Raw genomic sequence first — 23,712 nt, forward strand, 5'->3', positions numbered from 1 at the left:
TGCTGACATGAACCCTGATTGAACTGAAAGCAGCTCGAAAACAAGAAGACGAGACAAAGACAATGAAAAGCAGGGGAGCTATAGAAGTTTGGCTGTGATCATCGATCGAGCGTTCTTTGTCTTGTATTTCTTTAGTAGTCTAAGTTTTCTGGTGTTTATGTATTCAGCGTGGGTTAAGTGACTTAATTTTCATTTGATGGACAAACTAAACTCTGTGTATATAATGGGCCACTGAATGCTCTTCACTGCAGCTGAGACTGAGCTTTATGATAGTAGAACTTCACCACAACATCAAATACACTGAAAATATTCTACAGCTTTTAATCTCTCCAGTGTGTGCTGCGTCTGCCCCGGGATCTCCTCCCAGTTGCACATGCCTGAAAAACTTCACCTAAAAGGAGCACAGGAGGCATTCTTATCAGATGCCCGAGCCACCGAGGAGCGTTGGCACTACTCTCTGATACTTAAATTCCTCCCTGGGTCTGGGAAGAGTTGCTGCCCTGACACTACATCCTCTGACCTTGGCCTCAGACTTGGAGGCGCCAATTCTCATTCCTGTTGTTTAACATATGGTTGCAGACGACCCCAAAGTAATCCCGGGGTCCCCCAATTCTCATACAGTCTCAGATTCGCACTGTATCTGTTTTTATGGGGACCTCATAGGCTTTTGTGCTATTTGTTGCTTTTATTATTTTATTAACCATGGCTAAAGTTTCAAATGAGGTCAGGTTGTTTGCACTTAATGCCTGATTGCCAAAAGCCACGGGGTCAGACTGCTCTAACTGCTCTAAATGCTCACGGCTCGTTATGAAGTCAGTGAGAAGGGATGTCTGATGTGGTAATCTCAGGCACAGAAGCCCCACCCACCCGCCGTCTGACGAGCATCCAATGTGAAAAAGGGAGGAGGTGCTGAGCCATGCTACTGTGTGTTTGCACCACCACAGTGAGTGTCATGTGAAATTCTCAGACTTAAACCTGGAACTGAATCTTAAACAGACCACAGACAAATATCAAAGTTAGTCATCAGTACCTTGTAAACTCTTCTCAGTTTCTTTTTTTGTTTGTTTCTGTCATCAATCTTTTTCTTATGCTTCCATCTTCAGGCTTATGGGTTTTTTGTACTTTCAACCAAATAAACACTCTTTGTTGGTTTGAATCCGCCCACATGTCACTCTCATTTCAATAAGGCTAAGCAGAGGTTATCAACTTGATAACTTAACCCAGGTTTTTGATAACTTTCCCAGATGAATGTGCCTGATCCCATCGGTGGATAACTGACTTCCTGACGCACAGGAAGCAGCATGTGAGGCTGGGAAAGAACGTCTCGGACTCCCGGACCATCAGCACCGGCTCCCCTCAGGGCTGTGTTCTTTCTCCTCTGCTCTTCTCCCTGTACACCAACTGCTGCACTTCCACCCACCAGTCTGTCAAGCTAATCAAGTTTGCAGATGACACCACCGTTATTGGACTCATCTCGGACGGGGATGAGTCTGCCTACAGGAGGGAGGTTGAACGTCTGGTGTCCTGGTGCAGCCAGAACAACCTGGTGCTGAACGCCCAGAAGACAGTGGAGATTATTGTGGACTTCAGGAAGCAATCATCCTGACTGACACTCTCATCACCACTGTGGACTCATTCCGCTTCCTGGGTACCACCATCACCCAGGACCTGAAGTGGGAGCCCACCATCACCTCCGTCATTAAGAAAGCCCAGCAGAGGATGTACTTCCTGAGGCAGCTGAAGAAATTCAACCTGCCAACACGGACGATGATGCAATTCTACACTGCAATCATCGAGTCCATCCTCACCTCCTCCATCACCGTGTGGTACGCTGCAGCCACTATCAGGGACAAACAGAGACTGCAGCGTGTTGTGCGCTCTGCTGAGAAGGTGATTGGCTGCAGACTCCCATCTCTGCAGGACCTGTACACCTCCAGGACACTGGGGCGTGCAGCTCGGATCACAGCTGACCCTTCTCACCCTGGACACAGTCTGTTTGACCTGCTCCCCTCAGGCAGGAGGCTCCGGTCCATTCAGACCAGAACCGCCATAAGAACAGTTTCTTCCCCTCTGCTGTTGGACTCATGAACAATAACCATATGACTGTTCCCACCACTAACACATGACGCTACACTGTGTTCACTGCATCATTCCATTTTTGCACCGATCACCACCTGCATTCATGTATATAAATATCTACTTAGCACTTTTAATTTTAATTTTTATGTTTATTTAAGCGTTATCTGACAGCATGTTTGCACTAAGTACCGCAGCAATTTCCTAATGTTGTAAACCTGCTCAACATTTGGCAATAAAACCCTTTCTGATTCTGATTCAGGGTTAATCAGTTTAGTGCTCACATGGTTGGAGCTGAGAGCAGCTGACCAATCAGAAACACAGATGAGCCTACTGGCGGCGGATTGACTTTATAAAGCAAATTAAAACTACAATATTAGAAAATATCAAGAGATTAAACACATATAACACACTGAAAGCCGTTAAAGCAGCAGCAGTGTGTGTGTGGTGTGTGTGTGTGTGTGTGTGTGTGTGTGTGTGTGTGTGTGTGTGTGTGTGTGTGTTTCCAAAGCTCTGTGGGAGTGTGCAGTCACGATTGTACAATGAGTGTGAATTTTAAATGCTTTGGTCAGCAGTATGGAAAAGACCTAAGCTACAATATTAATAAAATCTATCATATTGCTGGAAGGAAAGCTGGCTGTAGTTTAACAGACTTCTCAGAATCACAGCTCGATTGTTAAGACACAGGAGGATCTGATGGATTACAACCGTTTTTCATTTAACACCTCTGCAGCTGAGGGTGTGTTTAAATGCCTGAGAGGGAAGTGCCGGTTTAGCTCAGTTTGTGGACTGAAATAACGTAAAAACAACTGTGTCAGGCGACACGTTTATAAACTCATCTCCAGTAAATGTGATTATTATAGAAGGGCGCTGGTTCATACTGGCATCCGTGGTAATTTTGCACCAAATCTCACTTGTCTGATGCCAGAATTGTAAACGCCAATAAAAGAAGGATTTCATTCACTGGGATTTCAGTGTGAGCCCAAGACCCAGGGACTCTGCTTTATTATGGCACAGACAGGTATGCCATATGTCATATGACATGTACACGTGTACATGCCGCTAGAAGGGTCGCTCATATTGATAACCCTGACAGTCCGAAAAGGCGGGTAATAAATTGTGGCTAATTCAAATAGACAAATTTATCAAATGTATTTGTAAAACGCGAGGCAGAATAAGCTAAAGGTTACCATAAAAAATAAATATAATTAATATGTGATATTAAACTCTAAAACATGGAGTCAAATTTCAACCGTGATTTTACAGCCGGGTCGTCAAGTTAACGATAACAAGATGGGGCAAAATGTTCAAAATAAAAGCTTTCTTTGGTCAGCCAACGGGCTGCCTTGCAACTAGGGTAAACAAGCCTTTACTTTGAAAAGCAGTAACGGAAATGTGTGCTTGCGTCAGAGGTAGTTTTATTTTGACTGGTTGACCGAACTAGCTGACGGTTCGGTTAGTTTACTGCTGAAGTTAGCGCTGTGTTAGAGACGTATTTCTTTGTGGAAATGTGTTTTTATTTCCCGCTTTACACCGACTTCCAGGCTGCCACATAAAGGCTAACCAGTCCGTGCTGGCTGAACTGGAAAAGTGAGCTTTTTTCGGCTAGCGAGTGAGGATTTGATCCCGAGCATCCTGCTAGCTTAGCAGCTAAGTTAGCAACACAAACCAGAGAGGAGGGAGGTGAGCAGTGTTTACTTTCATTTCCAGTAATGACAGCTCTGTGACTCCTCGATATCTGCAGGATAACTTGATGAATTTATCTATTTTTATTAGTAATTATTTTATGCTGTTATTCAAACGTGATAGATGTGCTAGTCTGACGTTATACTTCCCGAATGAGCGGTTGCCATGCAAATGTCAGCTCACTGAAATTACATAAACTCTACTAAATGAAGGCAAAGTGGCCAGTGAAGATACACATACTTAACGTTTAAAACATTTAGTAGGTCATATTTGTGGCCATGGCTCAAAGGAAATATGGCAGTACAGTTTTTGTCACTGACAGCTGGAAGAAGACATGTGACACTGAACACATACCTTCAGATTTATGCGTCATATTTCTGCCAAATTAAAGAGCAGCTCCTAAAAGTTAATTAATGTCCCAGGTTGGATTTTGTGCTTGTACTTCATGGAAATGTTAAGGTAAATGCTAAATTGCACGATAAGTTACCGGGTTTTTGTTTCCATGCAAGTAAGAAAAGATGTAGCACTTCGAATGACACTCCCCTTGAAACTTAAGAAAAGATAATTGTTATCGTCATGGCAGTAACGCAACAGGCTTCATAAGCTACCTGACTGCTTTTTCTTTCTGTCCAGGTGAGAGGTGAGAACCAGGGTCACCGACCATGGCAGGTGGAATTACAGACACAGGAGAGCCCTACTCTCCATTTGTAAGTTTCCAGCATGCAGGGGTTATCTCCCAGTCTCTCTTTGAATATTTAAAACACACCCTTGCTGGTTTAAAACAGCCTCTCCTACTAAAGCACACTGTTACGAACACATGAACGGGCGTTTAATGTTCAGCACATTATGACCTATGAAGGCTGCCACACTGTGCTGCTTTTGGTTGTAATTTGTAGTTTAAAGGAAACAAAGGACGGTGTGTTAGTCACAGCTTTCCTGTCAATGAAAAGAGGAGAATCGAAGGAAATTGTTTGACTTCCAAGCGTGGCTGTGCTCTCGTCACTTCTGTCCCAAAGCAGCTGATGCATTTAGTCACTAAAGGAGCTAAGAGATGGTGCTGGTTGTGAGGACACCTAAACACAAAATCAGTGCTGATAGTTTAATTTAATTAAAAGTGTTTTCAAAGAAAGAGTAACACAGCAGCTATGTGACGGCCAGGGAATGATTTACTTGACCTGGATAGAAAATTAGAGGACATTAGAGTGTGTGATGGTGTCACTGTAGGAACCAAAGACTGGAAAGCAATGCTCTTTCAAATTTTAGAAGAATTAGCTTAAAAAAAATAGCAGATTGAAACTGCTGAGGTTAAAATCCCGATTAAAAAGTCGCAGCTGTCGTCTTTGTCAGAGCTCCTTTTAAGGTCAGGCACATGCTTAACCACCTGACAGGCCTCTTTGAAAATGCTGTAGTTGCAGTATTGTTGCTTTATCGCCAACCTTTGCACTTGTTTGAACTACGTGCCTCTCTTTTTTTGTCACTTAATAATAATAATAATAATAATAATGGATTGCATTTATATAGCGCTTTTCAAGGCACCCAAAGCACTTTACAATTCCACTATTCATTCACTCTCACATTCACACACTGGTGGAGGCAGCTACAGTTGTAGCCACAGCTGCCCTGGGGCAGACTGACTTAAACACGACAGTGCAGTGGAGCAAAGCTCCTTGAAGCAGAGAGGGTTAAAAGCCTTGTCACAGGGCCTGAGATTGAACCCCTGACATTCAGAAACCCGGAACCCTGTGAGCTGAACAACCACGTTAAATACTTCATAAAGTTAGGACACGTCTGTGTCAAGTTGCCTCAGAAATGTATCCATGTTACTTTTAGGATCGACTATTGTACTTCCTTATTATCAGGCTTTCCTAAAAGCTCTCTGAAAAGTCTTCAGTTGACTGAAAATACCACAGTGAGAGTACTAGCTTCACTCTCAGACTGCAGGCTTGTAGTTATATTTACTAGTTGTTGTTCATGTTCACTGTATGCAACATTTTTCTCCCCCCTTTGGCTGATCCTGCTTCTACTGGCTGTCTCTTGATGTTAAAATAGAGTTCTTCCTCTCCACAGTCACCAAGTGCTGCTCGCAGGGGATCATTTCATTGTTCGGGTTCTCTCTCTAATATTCTTACAAACGAAGGGTCTTGAGATGACTTTTAGTGAAAATAGCTTATCAAGTCTGCTTGTAAAAAGAAGTTTTGTGTGTGAAAGTGCAATGATAAATAAAGAGGAAGCTTAAAAGATCCTTCTACATCCTCTTTTCTTCTTTTTGTCACGTCAGGCGTCTTTACTCAGTTCGACAGCTCAGTACATACCCTGACTTTGCTTACTTCAGCATGACTTTGCCACAAAGAGTCAGCTCTGCTGGTCAGAAGTTTTTCTGTTTTTGTTTTTTTTTTTTTTTTTCCAGGAAGTAAAAGCCTTGAATGGTTAAAGCACTCAGCTATCCGATAGTGTAAGTGCTGCCCAATTAAGCCCTACTGTCTCCCTTGGCACTGGCCCATTCTTCCACCCAAGTAGCTTGATCTGTATCAGCCCAGGTGCCAAGGAGCACCTGATACTGTGGTGCCTGAGGTTTTGCACTTGAGGAAAAAGGCTTTTAGTAAATCATTAATAGTTTCTAATAATATTTTCTAATATTATTATACAATAGTAAAAAATATTGGATGTCTGTGGAGAGATGGGGTCAGCAGAGGTGAAATGAAAAGCTTGTGCGGTGATAAATGTTAATATTTATCAGGAGCACACCTGTGCATGTCTTTACCTCCCGTGGTTTCCTCTCCAGGTGGGGCTGGTGTACATGTTCAACCTGATTGTGGGGACCGGAGCTCTGACGATGCCCAAAGCCTTCGCTCAAGCTGGGTGGGTGGTCAGCTTGGCCCTCATCACCTTTTTAGGATTTATGAGGTGAGTGTTGCTCTGATCCAAACTCAGTTAAATAATAATAGTCATTGACTTCCACCTCTGCCTTTTTTCTGTCTGGCATTCACAGGTAAACGTGGGTTTCTTTCTTTGGTTGATATTTGCCACCCACTAGGCCTTCTTTTACTTCCTCTTTCACTAATAACACGGCACATTTTAAAAACACTATTGTGTCCAGGTTACGTTCTATTAGGACTGCACGATTATGCCGGTTGTGATTTGTTCGTGGTTAACATCGCTGGCCCCGAATCTGAAGGATTGAGCTGCTTCCAGGAACGAGCTCTCGATTTGTTTCTTGTCTGGTGTTTGTATCGTCTTTTAATGTAGCGTTACAGGTTCAGACTGTTTACTGGAAACATAACACTGCACGGTGCAGGGAGGAGCTGTGATTGGCACATGCAGGCACATCACCAGGTGGAGATTTAAAGATAGCACTCACCTTCAGTATAGGTCAGTTATCTTGATTTAACTGAGACAAGCCAAAATTGTAATCAAGTGAAATTGTGCAGCCCTGTTTTTGTTTTTTTTGTTTTATTTTTCTTCCGTTTACAGATGTAGCCTAAACATCTCAGATACATGTTGGTATTTAAGTTTAAGAGAGAGGAGCTTGTAGCTGAAATATGAGAAGTGCTCATTCAAATGACTTCATGACACTGGACTTCCTTTGGTCCCTATCAGTGAACCCACAGCGAGAAGTAGCTCGGCCGAATGATTGCAGCAATGTTTATTAAAGACATGCTCAGGCGCTGAAATTATTCAGGCTTTATTGGCACACTATGTGCAGGGTCAGTTATGTCGAGTTTTCAAATGAACATTTCTTTTGTAGTTCTGAGTGTTTCTTGCCAAACTCTGCCCCTAAAATCAGATTATTATGTAGAAAAATATCGATTTAAGAAATATATATAAAGACTATTTAATTAACAAAAGTGTCGTGGCGTGGAGCACAGATTGCTTCAGTGGTTGTTGGTAGTAACTCAGGGATCTGAAGTTTATTTGAAAAAGGAGGGAGCTTTGATAGTTCAGCACACTGGACCTGGATGTGTAGCTTCTGGTGCCAACTAGCCTCCGGTTAGCTGGAATTAGGAAGTGAGGAATACGCTGGAAGTAATTCTTTATAATGCAAGGTCGGATCAGGTTACCCAACTAATAATAATAAATAACAGAAATGCAATAATTCAGGATAACTTAACTGAATTGGGATTTATTAATAAATGAGTGACAGGAAGTCTTTGCTGAGTGATCCTACACACACATGAGAGGAGCAAGTGGAGAAATAAAAAGAAATAATCACGGTGATGACATCAGTTTCATACACAGAGACACCAAAGTATGTTTTAGAGGGAATCGCTTTATTTAACTGATACTGGATCAGTTTTTCAGAGTTGGGATTACACTCAAACCAGCATAAATATGAGAATGTTACATCCAAACTCTGCAATCTGTCATTGCTAATATCGAAAGTTTATAGGGAAGGCCCAGTGTAGGCTTTTCCTAACAATATGAACCTTTTTATAAACCCATTTTTCATTAAACTTCTTCTAATCTGAAGCTTTCACAAATCCCTCATTTGTTATACACAGAAACTTGGTGCTTTCCTTTCTTCGCCAGCCTGCGGAGGCGTAATAAATGAAGGTTTCTGCTGGTGAAAGCACCATTTGATAATGGATCAGACCTTTTTCCCCCCCCCCCGTCATTAAAAATATGATCTGTTAACTCGATTATCATCTCCTCTACAGCTACATGACCACCACTTTTGTGATCGAGGCGATGGCAGCGGCCAACGCTCAGCTGCGCTGGAAGAGGAGAGAGCAGGAAGAGGTGAGATGATAAAGTGTCGGAAGGAGCAGGCTCTTACTCTATATGTAAATATCCTTTTTAATAAGATGTGGGCTGGACAGATTGCTCTCCCTTTGCTGTGAGGATGTGTGTCAGACAAACCAAATATTAAAGAAGTAAATGTTCCTCCCTGTCTGGGGGAGTTTAATAAGACACTTAGCCAAACAGAGCTGCGACCCTGCAGCAAGGTGAAAGTAATGGTTAGTGTTTAAAAGCAGTGCAGGGATGTTTCGAGCTCTTAGGTCTGCTTAAGGTCTCATTCTGACATGTTGAAGCAGCAGAACTTGAACAGCGATAAAGTTGTAAAATGTTTACAGTAAACACTGAGAGTAAAAGACACCAGAGACAAAACAGCAGTCAGAGGAGGCATTCGCTTCCTTGCACATTTGGTCTGCATAATGTAAAGCCAGTAATGTCTCAGTCACATCGAGTAAAATCAGGAGGGAACTGCCTAGCGACTAGGAAAAATTGGTGGTTGCTCAGTGATTACGTTGAATTATTTTGCTGTTTGTCCGCCTGAGTTTGAGTTGAGAAATACCTTAAACCTTCAGCCACCGCTTTCAATTTCAGTGGACTCAGCTGGCTACCAGCTGGTTTTATTCTAGTTGTTCTTATATAATTGCAAGGTTGGCGAGCGTTTGTGCCATTTTTCAGTGTGACCACCGTACTACAGCGACTCTGCGAGGCTCTGGCTGGACTCTGAGTGCAGTCACGCTACGTCCACACTTGCACGGGTGTTTTTGTTTTTTTTTAAATCCCGTCCACACGTGCAGTTTTGAAAAAATATCTCTGTCCGCATGTAAACACTAAAAACTAAATGTTGGCCAATCAGAAGTCTAGAAGCCTGGGAGGAAAAGGGTAAAGAGGGTTTGTGCCACCACAAAACCTGAAGTACTGCGGAAAGGTTTTTGTTTTTCTGGTCAGGCAGCTAATTTTGTGTTATTTTTCAAGTGCGTTCATCATTTCAGATGTTAATAACTAAAGACAGCATTTTGGCTGTTGTGCAGACTCACAACTTAGGAATGAGCAAAATGCAAACAGCATGCATCAATTTAATTTAAAAAAATTTAATTTATTCAAAACCGACGTTGGGATTTGGGTTGTGAGTGTTGAATGTAGAAGCCAAGTCTGAAGTTCACCCTGATGCCTCCGTCTTTTTAAATGGAGGCACAGTAGCTGCGTGTGTACATGTAAGCGTGGTGTCAAAATCGGCACACGCCTTTGATGTTGCGCGAGTCTGCTAATCAAATTTAGAAGAAGAAGACGTTGCATGAATCTGTTTTCCTCGTCCACACCTAAACGCCAAAACTGAATTTTTGAAAATCTCCATTTCATTGACCTAAAACGCTGTTTATGTGCGGATGAAAATCCCGAATGCATAGAAGAATCTGCGTTTTCAAAAATACCCGTGTGCATGTGGACGTAGCCTCAGAGATGATTATGGCAACAGATTTGCGTTTTTCACTGATTTTTTTTTTTCCCCCCTGTTACATTTATTGCATTATTTTTACAGAAAGGCTGCAGACCAGCTTTGTGTTGTTGTTGTGTTCTGCTACCATTTAAAAGAAACAAGACTGCAAGATCATTACGGTTGCAGTGATTTTGGTCGTAGCAACGACTGCAACCACTCTTTCCTTTAGTGTAACTGTAGCTTCAGGCTTTGTCACCTTGACAGAAATCTGTGTTGTTTTCTGTTTTTCTGGGTATTTGCATCCATTTAGACTTTTGACATGATGCAGGAACCCTGCTCTTCTCTTTAGATTGAGGATTTGGCTCTACTCGAGCAGACACAGGTGAAATTTGTAACTGTGATGCCAAATGCAGAGAAAACAGCTTTACCACATCTTATAGCTCTGATATGAAGATTAAAGTGTCCACTGTACTGTGCAGTCATTTGACTCAAGAATGAGAACGACAGTCTGACTTTAGAGGTTTGTAACCTTTAAATACGACTGACGTCTTCTTTATTTGAGTTTATCACCGCACGGACATTTGGACCTTCTTTATAGATCCGGTGACTGTCTTTATTTCACTCCCAGTAAAAATCACTTGACTGTAGAATATTTCAAGCTTAAAGCCTGAAAGTTCTCTTTTAAAAGGGAAGCTGTATTTTTTTTTATTTAGGGGGCTGTTGTTGTTTTATTGCCCAATCCTAGCAGAAGTGAAATGCGCCTCTTGCCACTCGTCTATAAGAAACCCAATTTGGATGAAGCCGTCGGTGTAGAACGATACTGATTACCAGAGGAAACAACAGAGTCTTAAATCAGTTTTACTTTGCCTTAGAAAAAAAATCCTTGTGTGCTCCAAATGGCTCGGCCTTTGCTTTTTTGTTTCTCCCTGGGTACAGAAGTCATCTTGCTTAATGCCTGTGGGTTTCCAGTCGAGGAGTTATGAGCCCGAGGACAATAGCTCGGCTCGAACTGAGCCTCAGACACTCAGCCGTGATTCATGGCTGCTGTACTGCTCAGCATTTTCCCTCCATCTAATGGAAACGGGAGAGCTGCTCAACACTTTATTTCCCTCTGCATGAGTGAAGCCTATTAACAACAATATACGCTTTTTAAAACAAAAACACAAAAAAAACCCCATCAGGTTCAAAATGAGTTTATTTAGCAAAAACCAGAGAGCAGTCAGTCACCATTACCTGCTCTTTTTGAAAGTTACTGTATCTGAATGAGAGGTGGCGCTCTAACAGTTCATATGGATGTCCGACACAAACAGACACCTGCTAATTAGTGCCAAGCAACACGCTAATTAAATACTGATGAAGTTCATCCACCCGAGCACACAGCAAGGGAGATCTTTGTCTTCAAAAACACTCCAGAAAGCTTATATAAACTGTACTTTAGCATCAGCTTCGTTTTTCAGTCCCTCAGGGGTCGCACATCCTCCTCTGTCACACCAACCCTCTGCATCTTCTCCTTTACTGCATCCATGAATCTTCTCTATGGTCTTCCTCTTCTCTTCCTGCCTGGCAGCTCCATCCTCAGCATCCCTCCTCCTCTGCACATGTCCAAACCCTCTCAGCCTCTCTGACTCGGAGCTGTCCCTCTGATGGACTCATTTCTAATCCCGTCCATCCTGCTGAGTCCAATGAACATGAACATCTTCAGCTCGGTGTCCCGTCTTCCTCCCAGTGCCACCATCTCCACACCATACATCACAGCCGGTCGCACTTCTGTCTTGTAAACCTCTCCTTTCACTCTTGCTTCCATCCTTCAGCTGTCTTGTGCACTGTATTTAAACTCTAACAATTTGGGCCCATTATCAGCTAATGTACATCCCCATGTAAAAAATCTTGGTTTCATTTTTGATTCCACTCTCAAGCTGGACAAGCAAATAAATTCAGTTGTTCGTGGCAGTTTTTTCCAACTCAGGAGCATTTCTAAACTCAAAAATATCCTGTCACCTGGAAACTGTTATCCATGCTTTCATATCGTCACGTCTTGACTATTGTAACTCTCTCTATTTAGGCATTCGTCACTCAAGCCTGTCACGCCTGCAACTTGTTCAAAATGCAGCCGCAAGGCTCCTGACGGGTACTAGAAAGAGAGAGAGTATTACCCCGGTACTCGCATCTCTACATTGGCTACCAGTTAAACATAGAATCGATTTTAAGGTTTTATTATTTGTTTTTAAAGCTCTCCATGGTTTGGCTCCAGGTTACATTTCAGATCTTCTTAGCCTGCACCGACCCACTCGATCTCTGCGCTCCTCCAGTCAGATGGTTTTATCAGTTCCACGCTCCCAGCTCAAACCTAGAGGTGACAGGGCTTTCTCCATTGCCGCCCCGAGACTCTGGAATAGTCTTCCCCCCTTCATAAAATTCTCTTCATCCTTGGAAGTCTTTAAATCGAATCTCAAGACCTACTTATTTTCTAAGACTTTCGGATCTCTTTGATATCTTTTTTTTTTTTAATTCTGTCTATTTGGTCTCTTATCTTATTGGATGGTGTTGTATGTGTATATACGTTATGTTCACATATGTGTGCTTGTGTGTGAATGTGTACAGTTTTGTATATCTATGTGCATATTTGCATGTACATTATATGCTATATATTTTTAAAATGTTTTCTTTCTATTTTAATTCTTTTATTATATTATCCCTCTGTTCAGCACTTTGGCCGACACTTGATGTCTTTTAAATGTGCTATACAGGGAGTGCAGAATTATTAGGCAAATGAGTATTTTGTCCACATCATCCTCTTCATGCATGTTGTCTTACTCCAAGCTGTATAGGCTCGAAAGCCTACTACCAATTAAGCATATTAGGTGATGTGCATCTCTGTAATGAGAAGGGGTGTGGTCTAATGACATCAACACCCTATATCAGGTGTGCATAATTATTAGGCAACTTCCTTTCCTTTGGCAAAATGGGTCAAAAGAAGGACTTGACAGGCTCAGAAAAGTCAAAAATAGTGAGATATCTTGCAGAGGGATGCAGCAGTCTCAAAATTGCAAAGCTTCTGAAGCGTGATCATCGAACAATCAAGCGTTTCATTCAAAATAGTCAACAGGGTCGCAAGAAGCGTGTGGAAAAACCAAGGCGCAAAATAACTGCCCATGAACTGAGAAAAGTCAAGCGTGCAGCTGCCAAGATGCCACTTGCCACCAGTTTGGCCATATTTCAGAGCTGCAACATCACTGGAGTGCCCAAAAGCACAAGGTGTGCAATACTCAGAGACATGGCCAAGGTAAGAAAGGCTGAAAGACGACCACCACTGAACAAGACACACAAGCTGAAACGTCAAGACTGGGCCAAGAAATATCTCAAGACTGGTTTTTCTAAGGTTTTATGGACTGATGAAATGAGAGTGAGTCTTGATGGGCCAGATGGATGGGCCCGTGGCTGGATTGGTAAAGGGCAGAGAGCTCCAGTCCGACTCAGACGCCAGCAAGGTGGAGGTGGAGTACTGGTTTGGGCTGGTATCATCAAAGATGAGCTTGTGGGGCCTTTTCGGGTTGAGGATGGAGTCAAGCTCAACTCCCAGTCCTACTGCCAGTTTCTGGAAGACACCTTCTTCAAGCAGCGGTACAGGAAGAAGTCTGCATCCTTCAAGAAAAACATGATTTTCATGCAGGACAATGCTCCATCACACGCGTCCAAGTACTCCACAGCGTGGCTGGCAAGAAAGGGTATAAAAGAAGAAAAACTAATGACATGGCCTCCTTGTTCACCTGATCTGAACCCCATTGAGAACCTGTGGTCCATCATCAAATGTGAGATTTACAAGGAGGGAAAACAGTACACCTCTCTGAACAGTGTCTGGGAGGCTGTGGTTGCTGCTGCACGCAATGTTGATGGTGAACAGATCAAAACACTGACAGAATCCATGGATGGCAGGCTTTTGAGTGTCCTTGCAAAGAAAGGTGGCTATATTGGTCGCTGATTTGTTTTTGTTTTGTTTTTGAATGTCAGGAATTTGTGAATGTGGAGATGTTATATTGGTTTCACTGGTAAAAATAAATCATTGAAATGGGTATACAGGGCTCTAGAGTGCGACCAAATTTTTCAGTGGTGCGACTAAAAAAAAATATTTGGTTGCACCTGTGCGACCAACTGTTCGGGTAGCGAAAAAAAAAAAAAAAATCTGCAACCTTCCCTGTGGTCAACAACAGACACACATTTTGCCCCTATCGTGGACTAAACCAATCAGAGATATTAAGGGGCGGGACCTCTCTGATTGGCCGTGGTCCAGTTGAAAGTGCAGGTGGAAGTGGGAGGTGAGTAGCTTGAATAAAGCGATATCAATTCATTAAATCCTGAATCGACTTTTAAATATAACTGTGTTTTGCCAGAAACGCCAGATTCTCAGATTAAAGCTCACAAAACCATTTCAACAACAACCAAACAGCAGATGAGAGCAGGTACACGGATTCCACACAAAGACGTAAACACAGAACGGACCCGACGCATCAGAATCAACTTTGTCTTTCTCGGCTTTCTCACCCGACGGCCCGTAGACGGACACGCTGTCGGAGCTCAGCGATTCTGATGCGTCCGGTCCGCGCTGTGTTTACGTCTTCTTGCGCTGATTCTGAGCTGCAGGTTTTGTCTCTCTCCAACCAAAATTCACCGAGCCAGCAGCAAAAGAAGCAGCAAACTGCGCTTCACATTTGATCAATGTCGTCATGAATTTTGCTGTTTTGCTTCCACGACTATTAAAATCACACTTCATGCACAGCTAGCTCTCTCTCTATCTCTCTCTATACTTCAAGAACAGTTTCCCGTCTCCAATCTCTGTTTTCTGTATTATTCAGTCACTTATTACCCACCAGTCTACCGTTGTTTACAGCGCTGTCGGCTGCTCTTTTTCTTTTCTTTTTTTCACTTAAATGACCTCGGACAAGAAAGCCTATTTTTTCTGTTGTTCAATACTGAAGAAATTTAAACTTTATATGCAGAACATTGTAGAATATTTTTAAGGTTATCTGCTATAAAAAGCCAGACAGGAAAATCTCCTTCATGTTTTTCTGTGTTTTATTCTCAGTTACTGTCACACAAAGGCATCTGCTGTGATGTTCACAATTCTGATGAAGTCAGTACTGATAAATGATCAGAATTATAATATTTCTGACTGTCTGAGGCTAAGTTGAATCGAATCGGGACTTTGAAAACCGGAATCGAATGGATTATAGAAATCAGTGATGATACCCAGCCCTAGTGAGCAGCCTAGGCACGACAGAAGTGGATGTAGCTGTAATAGGAAAAGAACTATTGCTAACTTTTCTGTTAAGTTAAGGCCTGATCCTTCTGAAATTCATAGCCAGTGCTCTGACACGGTGTCATCAATCTTTGAATGCTGAAAAAGCACAGTGTATCCAGAAAAACACATTTTATTATATAAATTATTATAAAATTTGTGTGCGCCTAACTTTTGTGCCGGTACGCCTAACTTTTTAAAGTTAGGCGTACCGGTACGCCCATGGCAAAAAGTTAGTCTAGAGCCCTGGTATATATTTGTTTTTTGTTAAGTTGCCTAATAATTATGCACAGTAATAGTCACCTACACACACAGATATCCCCCTAAAATAGCTAAAACTAAAAACAAACTAAAAACTACTTCCAAAAACATTCAGCTTTGATATTAATGAGTTTTTTGGGTTCATTGAGAACATGGTTGTTGTTCAATAATAACATTATTCCTCCAAAATACAACTTGCCTAATAATTCTGCACTCCCTGTGTAAATAAAGATGACTTGACTTGACTTGACTAACACTGAACACAGGACATACGTTTGACCTTTGTCAGCTGGTTTGGAAGGAGAGAGAATGAGTGCCAGTTAACATATTGTTAAATGATTTCACTAAAAATAGTTGGTGGATGGATATAAGCAGATCTCAAGCTGTGATATTTTTAACCTCTTTATATTATATGTTTTTGAGGGTTAATGATAACAGCAGGTGTAAAGTCCATACGTTCCCAGCTTTAAGTCAACACGGGTCCCTTATTGCAGCCTTTCTCAAACAGTGGGGTGCGATGCCAGAGGGGGAGCGTGTGACCCCGGGGAGCATGCTTTCTTTGCTGTACTAGAATAGAGTGTGAAAGCACATCCGCTACAGTAGGTGGCAGGGTTTTTTGCACTGAGCACGTGCACACACACAGCACAGAGCAGGAGATATGAAGTGCAGTAAACAAACTCTCAAAAAAATATTTAACAGTGACGAAAAGAAAGGCAGAGAGAGACAGCGATAACGGGACAAACGAACGTCTCCCGAAAGCTAAGACGAGGAAATATGACGAAGCGTACGCAGCACCTGTCGTCACTGTGACTTTGTGGGTTAAAGTGTTTTATGTATTTGAGAAGGACTGAGTTTGAAGTACAGTTTTTGAGGACACGGCTCTTTTGTGGTGCTACACCAAAATATTTCCACACAAAAATGTTGTTGCTTGAATCTACCTGTGCTCCCACCAACTGCCATTAAATACCAAAGCTTAAAATGATTCTGGCAGTCTGGCAGTGCACTGGAGGCTAAATTGTGAAACCCTCAAAAGGGTTTCATTTTAAATTTCTTTTTTTGTCTGAACATTTAAGAATTCAAAGGGATTCATTTTCAAGGCAAAGAAAACTGTCAGACACCACCAGCTATTATCAATCAATTACTTTTTATTACCTGAGGTGTTAAAGAGGAGCCCTCCCAGCAGGAGTGATCTGGTTTAGTATGGGAGGCGTACAGGCCTGCCTGGAGGGAGACATGACTGCCCTCTGCTGGTGTTTTAGGAGGACTGTAACTGAATTAACATGTCATAGTGTTCAGAGTTTCAGGAAGGATAAATGTTTGGACTGACTATTGAAAATCATCAGGTTAATATTGAAACAGATTCTTTTTTACACAATCTGCAGAAGCTGTTAAAGTTAGAGAATCATTTTAAATCAGCACAGTTAGCACTGTGACTGCACCCGTCTTTATCCATTACACGGATGCTTTTTATCCAGTCTGCTTTTGTTTTATGTATATTTTATATTTGTGGTTGTCTTTAATTTATCTGAATTGCAGTTTGAGTGAATAAGTCGTTGTTTGCTATGAAGCAGTGGGATGTTTAAAAGCTTTGAGGTGGTTACCGAAAAAACATGTGACCCTCCTTTTGTTTTAATTTTAAGATCTGGGAGCCATCAGGAGGAGGGTCAGGTGGTCCGAGTGATGCTATAATCTGTGAACACGGTTATTACACTCGGGTGCAGACTGTGGAAGAAGATGTCTCTGTCCTCCTTCCTGTATTTACTCGTGTTGCCCCCGACACATCGGACCAATAGGCACATTAAATGTTCTCAGATGGTTTGTACCGAAGATTTTGGCTTACTTGGAGATTTTTCTTTTGTATGAAAACAAATTAAACCACAGGAAAAACGACTTTACAAAAATCACTGATTTGAACCTGAGCAAACAAAGTGTGTCGGTGTGAAAACAGCTTAAAACCTGTGAGGTGAGGCTAAAATCAAGGCTGGAGTCCAAGAAACTAATTTACCATCTTTTAAAAGGAAGCTTGCTGGTTTTGTCCAAAGATAAATCATAACTTAATAATACAAAATGTCACAGATGGAGGCGGGTTCACATCCTGCAGTCTGGTGTTTGTTGAACTCTTAGTTAAGCGGTGATTGGCGCTGTAAGGCGGGCCATGTAGCTGCTGTTTGTCACTCCTCGTCCGATCTTTGTCCCTATGTCACTCATCATTCACGCACAGATCTGACCATCATTGACACCTAATTGACGCTAATCTGCAGAGACTCTGTGGGCACACGTTTGCCTCCATCCTCCACGGGGTTTCCCAGCTGCTGCTTGTAGTTTCCAGATGTTACCTTCCTCTGCTGCAGCTGATTGCTGATTGTTTGTGTTTAGAAATGAGGAAAACAGGAAGTCACGCTTTCCTCCTGTCGTCCTCAGCAGGTCGAGAACAGCGACTCCACGTCCGAGTATTCAGACGACGACGAGGTCACGTGCCGGGGTCGATCGGAGCCGGAGACGAGGCCCATCTTGTCTGTTCGTGAGTGTCGCTCTCTTTAGAGAAATAGGAAAGAAGATGTAGTCTTACATCAAGACCACACGCTTAGTTCAGGTTTCTCTCTCACTGTAAGGTTTCACCTCTACAAATACGCTCGCCGAGGGCTTTATTACACGTTACAGATGTATGTGCATGGCTTGCTTAGCACAGTTTACCTTTAAGCAATTGGGCAAAATTGCTCATTTTGCAGGAAGTGTTCACGAATGCATGTAAAATTCAGAAATGAAGAACTGTGAGACATCATCTTAATATATCACAAATTCATCGTGCTCTGGATCCAGGCTCTGAAGTCGAGGTGTGCCGGCTCAGGCTCCTCTTACTCATGCAGTTATCCAATCAGCAAGTCACATGACAGCAGTGCAGCTACAGACAAGTTAATATTCACATCAAACATTAGAGACATGGCATCTCAAGCAAGTGCTCCAATGACTGGCTAACGACATGAATTTTATACTTTGTCATTTATCAAACAAAAATGTAAAGAACTTTCAGTTTTATGCGATTTTATCTTAAATATTTTTCAGATTTTCACAATTTGGCAAATGAAACGAGGTGGAACAGCCTCTGAGTATAATTATCATCATTTCTGGCATTTCCTGAGAAAAAGTTACATTTGTTAAAATGCTTTAATGTGAATTCTTTAAATAAATGTAGTAAATTTGTAGCACATTTTACATCAAGTATAAAGACACTTGATTATATATATTATATATATATGTGTGTGTGTGTGTGTGTGTGTGTGTGTATATATTTTTTGATAGATAGATATCTCAGTCTGGGCTTATCTGACTCCTAGCACGAGGTGTCTTTACTCCCGTCGTCTGCTTCCTGTCTTCACAGAGCGATCAGGGCAGGCCGATCATTTTGACATCATGGAGCGGGTTGAGATGGGTCAGATGGCCTCCATGTTCTTCAACAAAGGTAATAATCTTCTCGCCTCCAGCTCCTTCTTCACCTCCTCTCTCTGCCCATTTTTCAGCCATTATTCAATTAACTTTCGACGTCGCCATCATTAGCCACGCGTAACATTTATATGGAGGAGTAGTGAGGGTTGTGTGGGATAATTCAGGAGAGATATTTTTTTTAACGTCCGGTGCTCACATTTACAAAAGGAAGACTGCTGGCAGTTTAATTGGATGTAATTATAAATGGAAAAACTGCCTCTGGTTTTAATTACCTGTTTGAGACCCTATCAAGGTTGTTAATCTCTCTGCCTTGCTTGTGGGTGGGTGAGTAGGTGAGTGAGGGTATAACCTGCACTTGTGGCATATTCCTGAATGATTTGGGGGCTAATGAGTTCTCTGAGAAGTTTTGCTGTTGAATTAAAGGCAGAATCACCTTCAACCGGAGACAGACAAAGCCTCGAGGCTCATATCGGAGCTCTCGTCTCCTCGCTCCTCTTGTCCGCTTGCATTAATCCAGCCAGCTCTTCTTCACTCGGCGCGGGTGCCTCCACAGTCTGCAGCGTCCCTGTTGTTGCAGGAGTAAAGGAACAGCAAAAGGTCGAAGCTCCGACAACATCATTGCGCTGACACGCTCGGTCCTTCAGCGTTTCGGCAGCAGGTGGAGCACTTGGCACACACTCAGTGTAACACATCCGCTCAGCTCATGTTCACACCCACACGTGTGAACGCACTCATGCATGCTGTCATGCAGCTCATGCTGTTAAAGCTGCAGTGTGCTCCGTACAGTCTGCTCGTCACTCACTCGCCTGTTCTGCTTGGTTAATGTGCTTAAAAAAAACATAAAAACGAGGCTGGCTGACGACCTTTCCCACCATGAAACGACTCCATACAGGTGAAACACGGGCAGGTATCGACTGGTAATAAGGAAATGAGTTTTCTCTCCTCTTCTCTCTCCCTCATGTGGTGAGAAGCAGCCCAGTCACTCTAATCGGAAACGAATTAGCCCAACACGTGCTGGTCGAGGAAAGAGACGGAGCTCTTTTCTCTGTCCCGATTACACCGACCTGCTCAGCTTCTACCTGCTCACCACCAGTCTTCCTGTCCACTTCATCCACTTCTCGTCTGTTGCAGTCATGCAGTTTTAATAAGCAGGCACTGACTTTTTAATATTTGGGTCAATAAAAATTGAACATTGTTTCTTGTAGACGTCTTAAAGGGCTTTAAACCTGCATTCTGTTTAATGGCCAGTAGGGAGCGACTCCTCTGGGTCACAAAGACGTGAGAAAGCGTCCAAGCACACATCCAAGGTGTGCACATTGGCTGATAGCTTGTCCATCGCAAGACTAACAGACAACAAAGCAACAAACCTGAAAAAAGCATCGACTCCTCCAGTTTCTCCAATGAATTATCAGCTTTAAACATCCAGAGTACTGACGCTTGCTTCTGTTCCTCCACATCAAAGACATTAAATTGGTGCGTTTTATTGAACGGATGATATGTCCTGTTATACTCATGCTCAAATTTGCTTATAGAAAAATATAGTTGGATTGTGGCATTTGTGGAGTGGGCCTCGATGTTTAAACGTTAATTTGGGTGCACTTTGTTTTAACAGTGTGCATATAGAAATATGTTTTTCATTAGAATCTCATGTTCACTCATGAAGTCACTCAAAGGTGCTGGAAAAATATACAAATATAAAAAATCCAAATTCCAACCCAGCGTGTGGTTCAGATAATTTTTCAGAATGAAGGTAAAACTTTACATTTAACACACTGAAAAACTGATGCTAATGGAGTCAGGTGGGAGGTTTTTTCCCAAGGCTGGTTCACTGAAAAAGTGCAGCGCAGACTTTATTTATCAGCCAATATTCCCTGTTTGCTAATCTGTTGATGTCTGCATTTATAACAGCTGATAGATGAAAGTTTAAACTAAACTGAGCTGTGAGTGTTGACGATGCATCTTTAGGCCACCAAAAGGCAACCTGCAACTTCCCCACGGACAAAAACCAAAAACCAAATAAAAATCTGCACACAACAAAAGTTGGAGAAATGTCTTTAACTTTAATGTGTCTGAAATATTATATTCTATAATAATATCGTATTCTTAAATCACCAAATTGGTATCATAAATATAAAAAGCACCTTCTGAATGTTTGGCTCTTTGCTGCTGCAGGGACGCTACGCTGCTGCGTCGAGTTGTAATAATAACTATTTATAAAGCGCTTTCAAACAAAGTGCTGTACAGCTATTTGAAACTAAAAAGATGAATAAATAAAAGGGATAAATAGCAGTACAAGTAAAACACAATACAAGTTAAAGACAGTAAGAATTTAAAAACTAAAAGGCAAAGAATTAAGACATGTAAGATGGGTGAACAAATGTGTCTTCACCTTAGTTTTAAAAACCTCCACAGAGCACGCCTGCCTAATATCTTGAGGGAGGTTGTTCCACAAGAACGGGACACGAAAAGAAAAAGCTCTCCAGCTGTCTTTTTTCTGGCTCTAGGAACTTTTAGAAGGCCAGAGTCCTGAGATCGTAGAGCACGGCATGGGACATAAAGGTGTAAGAGGTCGGAGAGGTATGAAGCCAATCCATTTAAAGCAGGGGTGGGCAACTCCAGGCCTTGAGGGCCGGTGTCCCTGCAGGTTTTAGATGTGTCCTTGAACCAACACAGCTGATTTAAATGGCTAAATTAGCTCCTGCAGTTCTCCAGAGGCCTGGTAACTAATTGTGTGTTGACCCAGGGTGAGATCTAAAACCTGCAGGACACCGGCCCTCGGGGCCTGGAATTGCCCACCCCTGATTTTAAAGCGTTACAAGGGGTGGGTTTTGATAATCGATTTATCGATTAAAATCGATTCTAGCCTGGATAACGTGATATTGATTCATTAAAATCCTGAATCGATTTTTGAATATAAATTTATTTTGCCAGAAACGCCAGAATCTCAGGTTAAACCTCACAAAATTTAAACAACCACCAAACATTTAAAACAGTAAATGAGAGCAGTAACACGGATTCTGCACAAAGACGTAAACACAAAGCTCGACCCGCCGACGGATCAGAATCGGTGAGATGTGACTTTCTCACCTGACGACACGGACACGGTCGCTGACTCTGATGTTTCGGCGGGTCGAGCTTTGTGTTTATGTCCTTTTTGTGCTGATTCTGAAGCTGTTAGTTTGATCTCCAGATCCAAACTACGCTTCACATAAACATCGTCATGAATTCACTCTGACTTTTGCAATAAAATCACACTTCATGCACAGCTCTTTCTCTCTCTCTGTACTTCAAGAACAGTTTCTCGTCTAAAAATCTGTTTTCTGCATTATTCGCTTGCTTGTTACCCACAAGTCTATTGTTGTTTACAGCGCTGTCGGCCGCTGTTTTTTCCTTTTACTTACTTCCGAAAAGAAAACCTAATTTTTGCCGTTCAATAGGCTACTGAGGTACACACATGGTGTGCTGAACAGTGTGTTTGTTTCTTGTCATTTTATATGATTATAAATTAAATTTGAGTTGATTTTTTTGGGCCATAATAGATGAAAATAATCAGCAGATAATCTGATAATGAGGGAAAAATTGAGATATGTCTTTATTTTTTGGTTCTGTATGTCAGTCGGTGTTTATACAGAATTTAGAGGGTTGTTTTCTAAAATTAAAAATGTAAATGAAACATAATCCCAGCCAGTCTATCAGGGACTATTTATAGTGTGTATGGAAATGTCTGGGCTGAGCAGTTTTGTTTCTTTGTAGAGGCGACAACTTAATCCAAACCAAGTCCAAAAACCCCAACCCTAAATTGTGAGGGATTATGGGCGTGGGGAGACAGATGTTGACATCTGACAGCCGGCAGTTGTCTTTTCTTGGAAAGCCGAGTAAAACAAAATGAGCTGAGGGCAGACTGCAGTCTTTACTGACAGGCACATTCAGCACTCTTCATGTGTTATTAACAAGAATGGGTGCAAACAAACGCCTTCACGCTGTGCTAAAGTTACAGGACTTTAAAACAGTTTTATCACCGCCCTCAATTCTTCAGACCTGCAGGCGTGATTGCACACTGTCTTCCTGTCCCGCGCCGTAGCAGGCAATTAAAAATCATCTCTCCTGCTGTTGAATAGGCACTCTTAGAGGGCATTCGACTTCCTCCTGGGCTGAAATTGACGTGACGGTGGCAGCAGCGGTAAAGCAGGCTTGGAATAAGGCCATGGATATCGTATCAGCCTGACCTGCAGCCACTGACAGGAATGTTGATGGAGGCAGGTTTATCTGCACCTCTGTGGAAAGGTGCTACTATAACCTTCACATTGACGATTTGAAAGTTGATTAGGAGACGACTTTGGCTAAAGTCACAAAGGCAGAGAGAGAGGGAGGCGAACGGGAGTGCCATCCTCGCATCAGCGTCTCGTCCCGGCGTTTCATACTTTTGATATGATTTGCCGTTTGTCCACGGCTCTGCAAACAGAACGCTTGTTTCTACAACGCAAGCCGTCCTTCCCCTGACATATGGAGGGCCGTGGACATGAATACTGATTTATCTGTCGTAACACAGACCTCCGTCTTTAATGAGAGCCAAACATGGGCACATCCATTTTTAATACTTGAGTGACTTTTACTTAAATGTCATACTTGTGCATGCAGAGCTCTGGCAAAATGAAAACCAGCAGGGCCCGAGCCACTGGGAAGACGAATGGACACGTTTGCTCCAGCATGGCTCCTGATCATTTTCTATAAGTCACACACACGCCTGTTTCCTGTAGCAGTTTTAGGATAATTTAATTTCAAAGTT

At 42.3% G+C, this 23,712-nt stretch overlaps 1 protein-coding gene across 2 annotated transcripts in view; it reads left to right on the top strand.

Annotated features, from left to right (window-relative positions):
- Positions 1 to 3,498: 3,498 nt before the first annotated feature.
- The window catches only part of slc38a12 (solute carrier family 38 member 12), an 86,218-nt gene continuing 66,004 nt past the window's right edge, over positions 3,499 to 23,712 (top strand). The window contains exons 1-6 of one of the 2 annotated variants that reach the window (XM_084925099.1): positions 3,499 to 3,759; positions 4,396 to 4,469; positions 6,545 to 6,666; positions 8,418 to 8,499; positions 17,904 to 18,003; positions 18,862 to 18,942. In XM_084925099.1, coding sequence (XP_084781225.1) covers positions 4,425 to 4,469; positions 6,545 to 6,666; positions 8,418 to 8,499; positions 17,904 to 18,003; positions 18,862 to 18,942 — 430 coding nt within the window. In that variant the 5' untranslated portion in view covers positions 3,499 to 3,759; positions 4,396 to 4,424. The remainder of the gene's footprint in view (positions 3,760 to 4,395; positions 4,470 to 6,544; positions 6,667 to 8,417; positions 8,500 to 17,903; positions 18,004 to 18,861; positions 18,943 to 23,712) is intronic. The other variant, XM_084925100.1, reaches the window with a different exon arrangement.

Source organism: Perissodus microlepis, chromosome 4 (assembly GCF_051167445.1).
Source record: "Perissodus microlepis isolate ML-2025 ecotype Zambia chromosome 4, ASM5116744v1, whole genome shotgun sequence".
Taxonomy (NCBI): Eukaryota; Metazoa; Chordata; class Actinopteri; order Cichliformes; family Cichlidae; genus Perissodus; species Perissodus microlepis.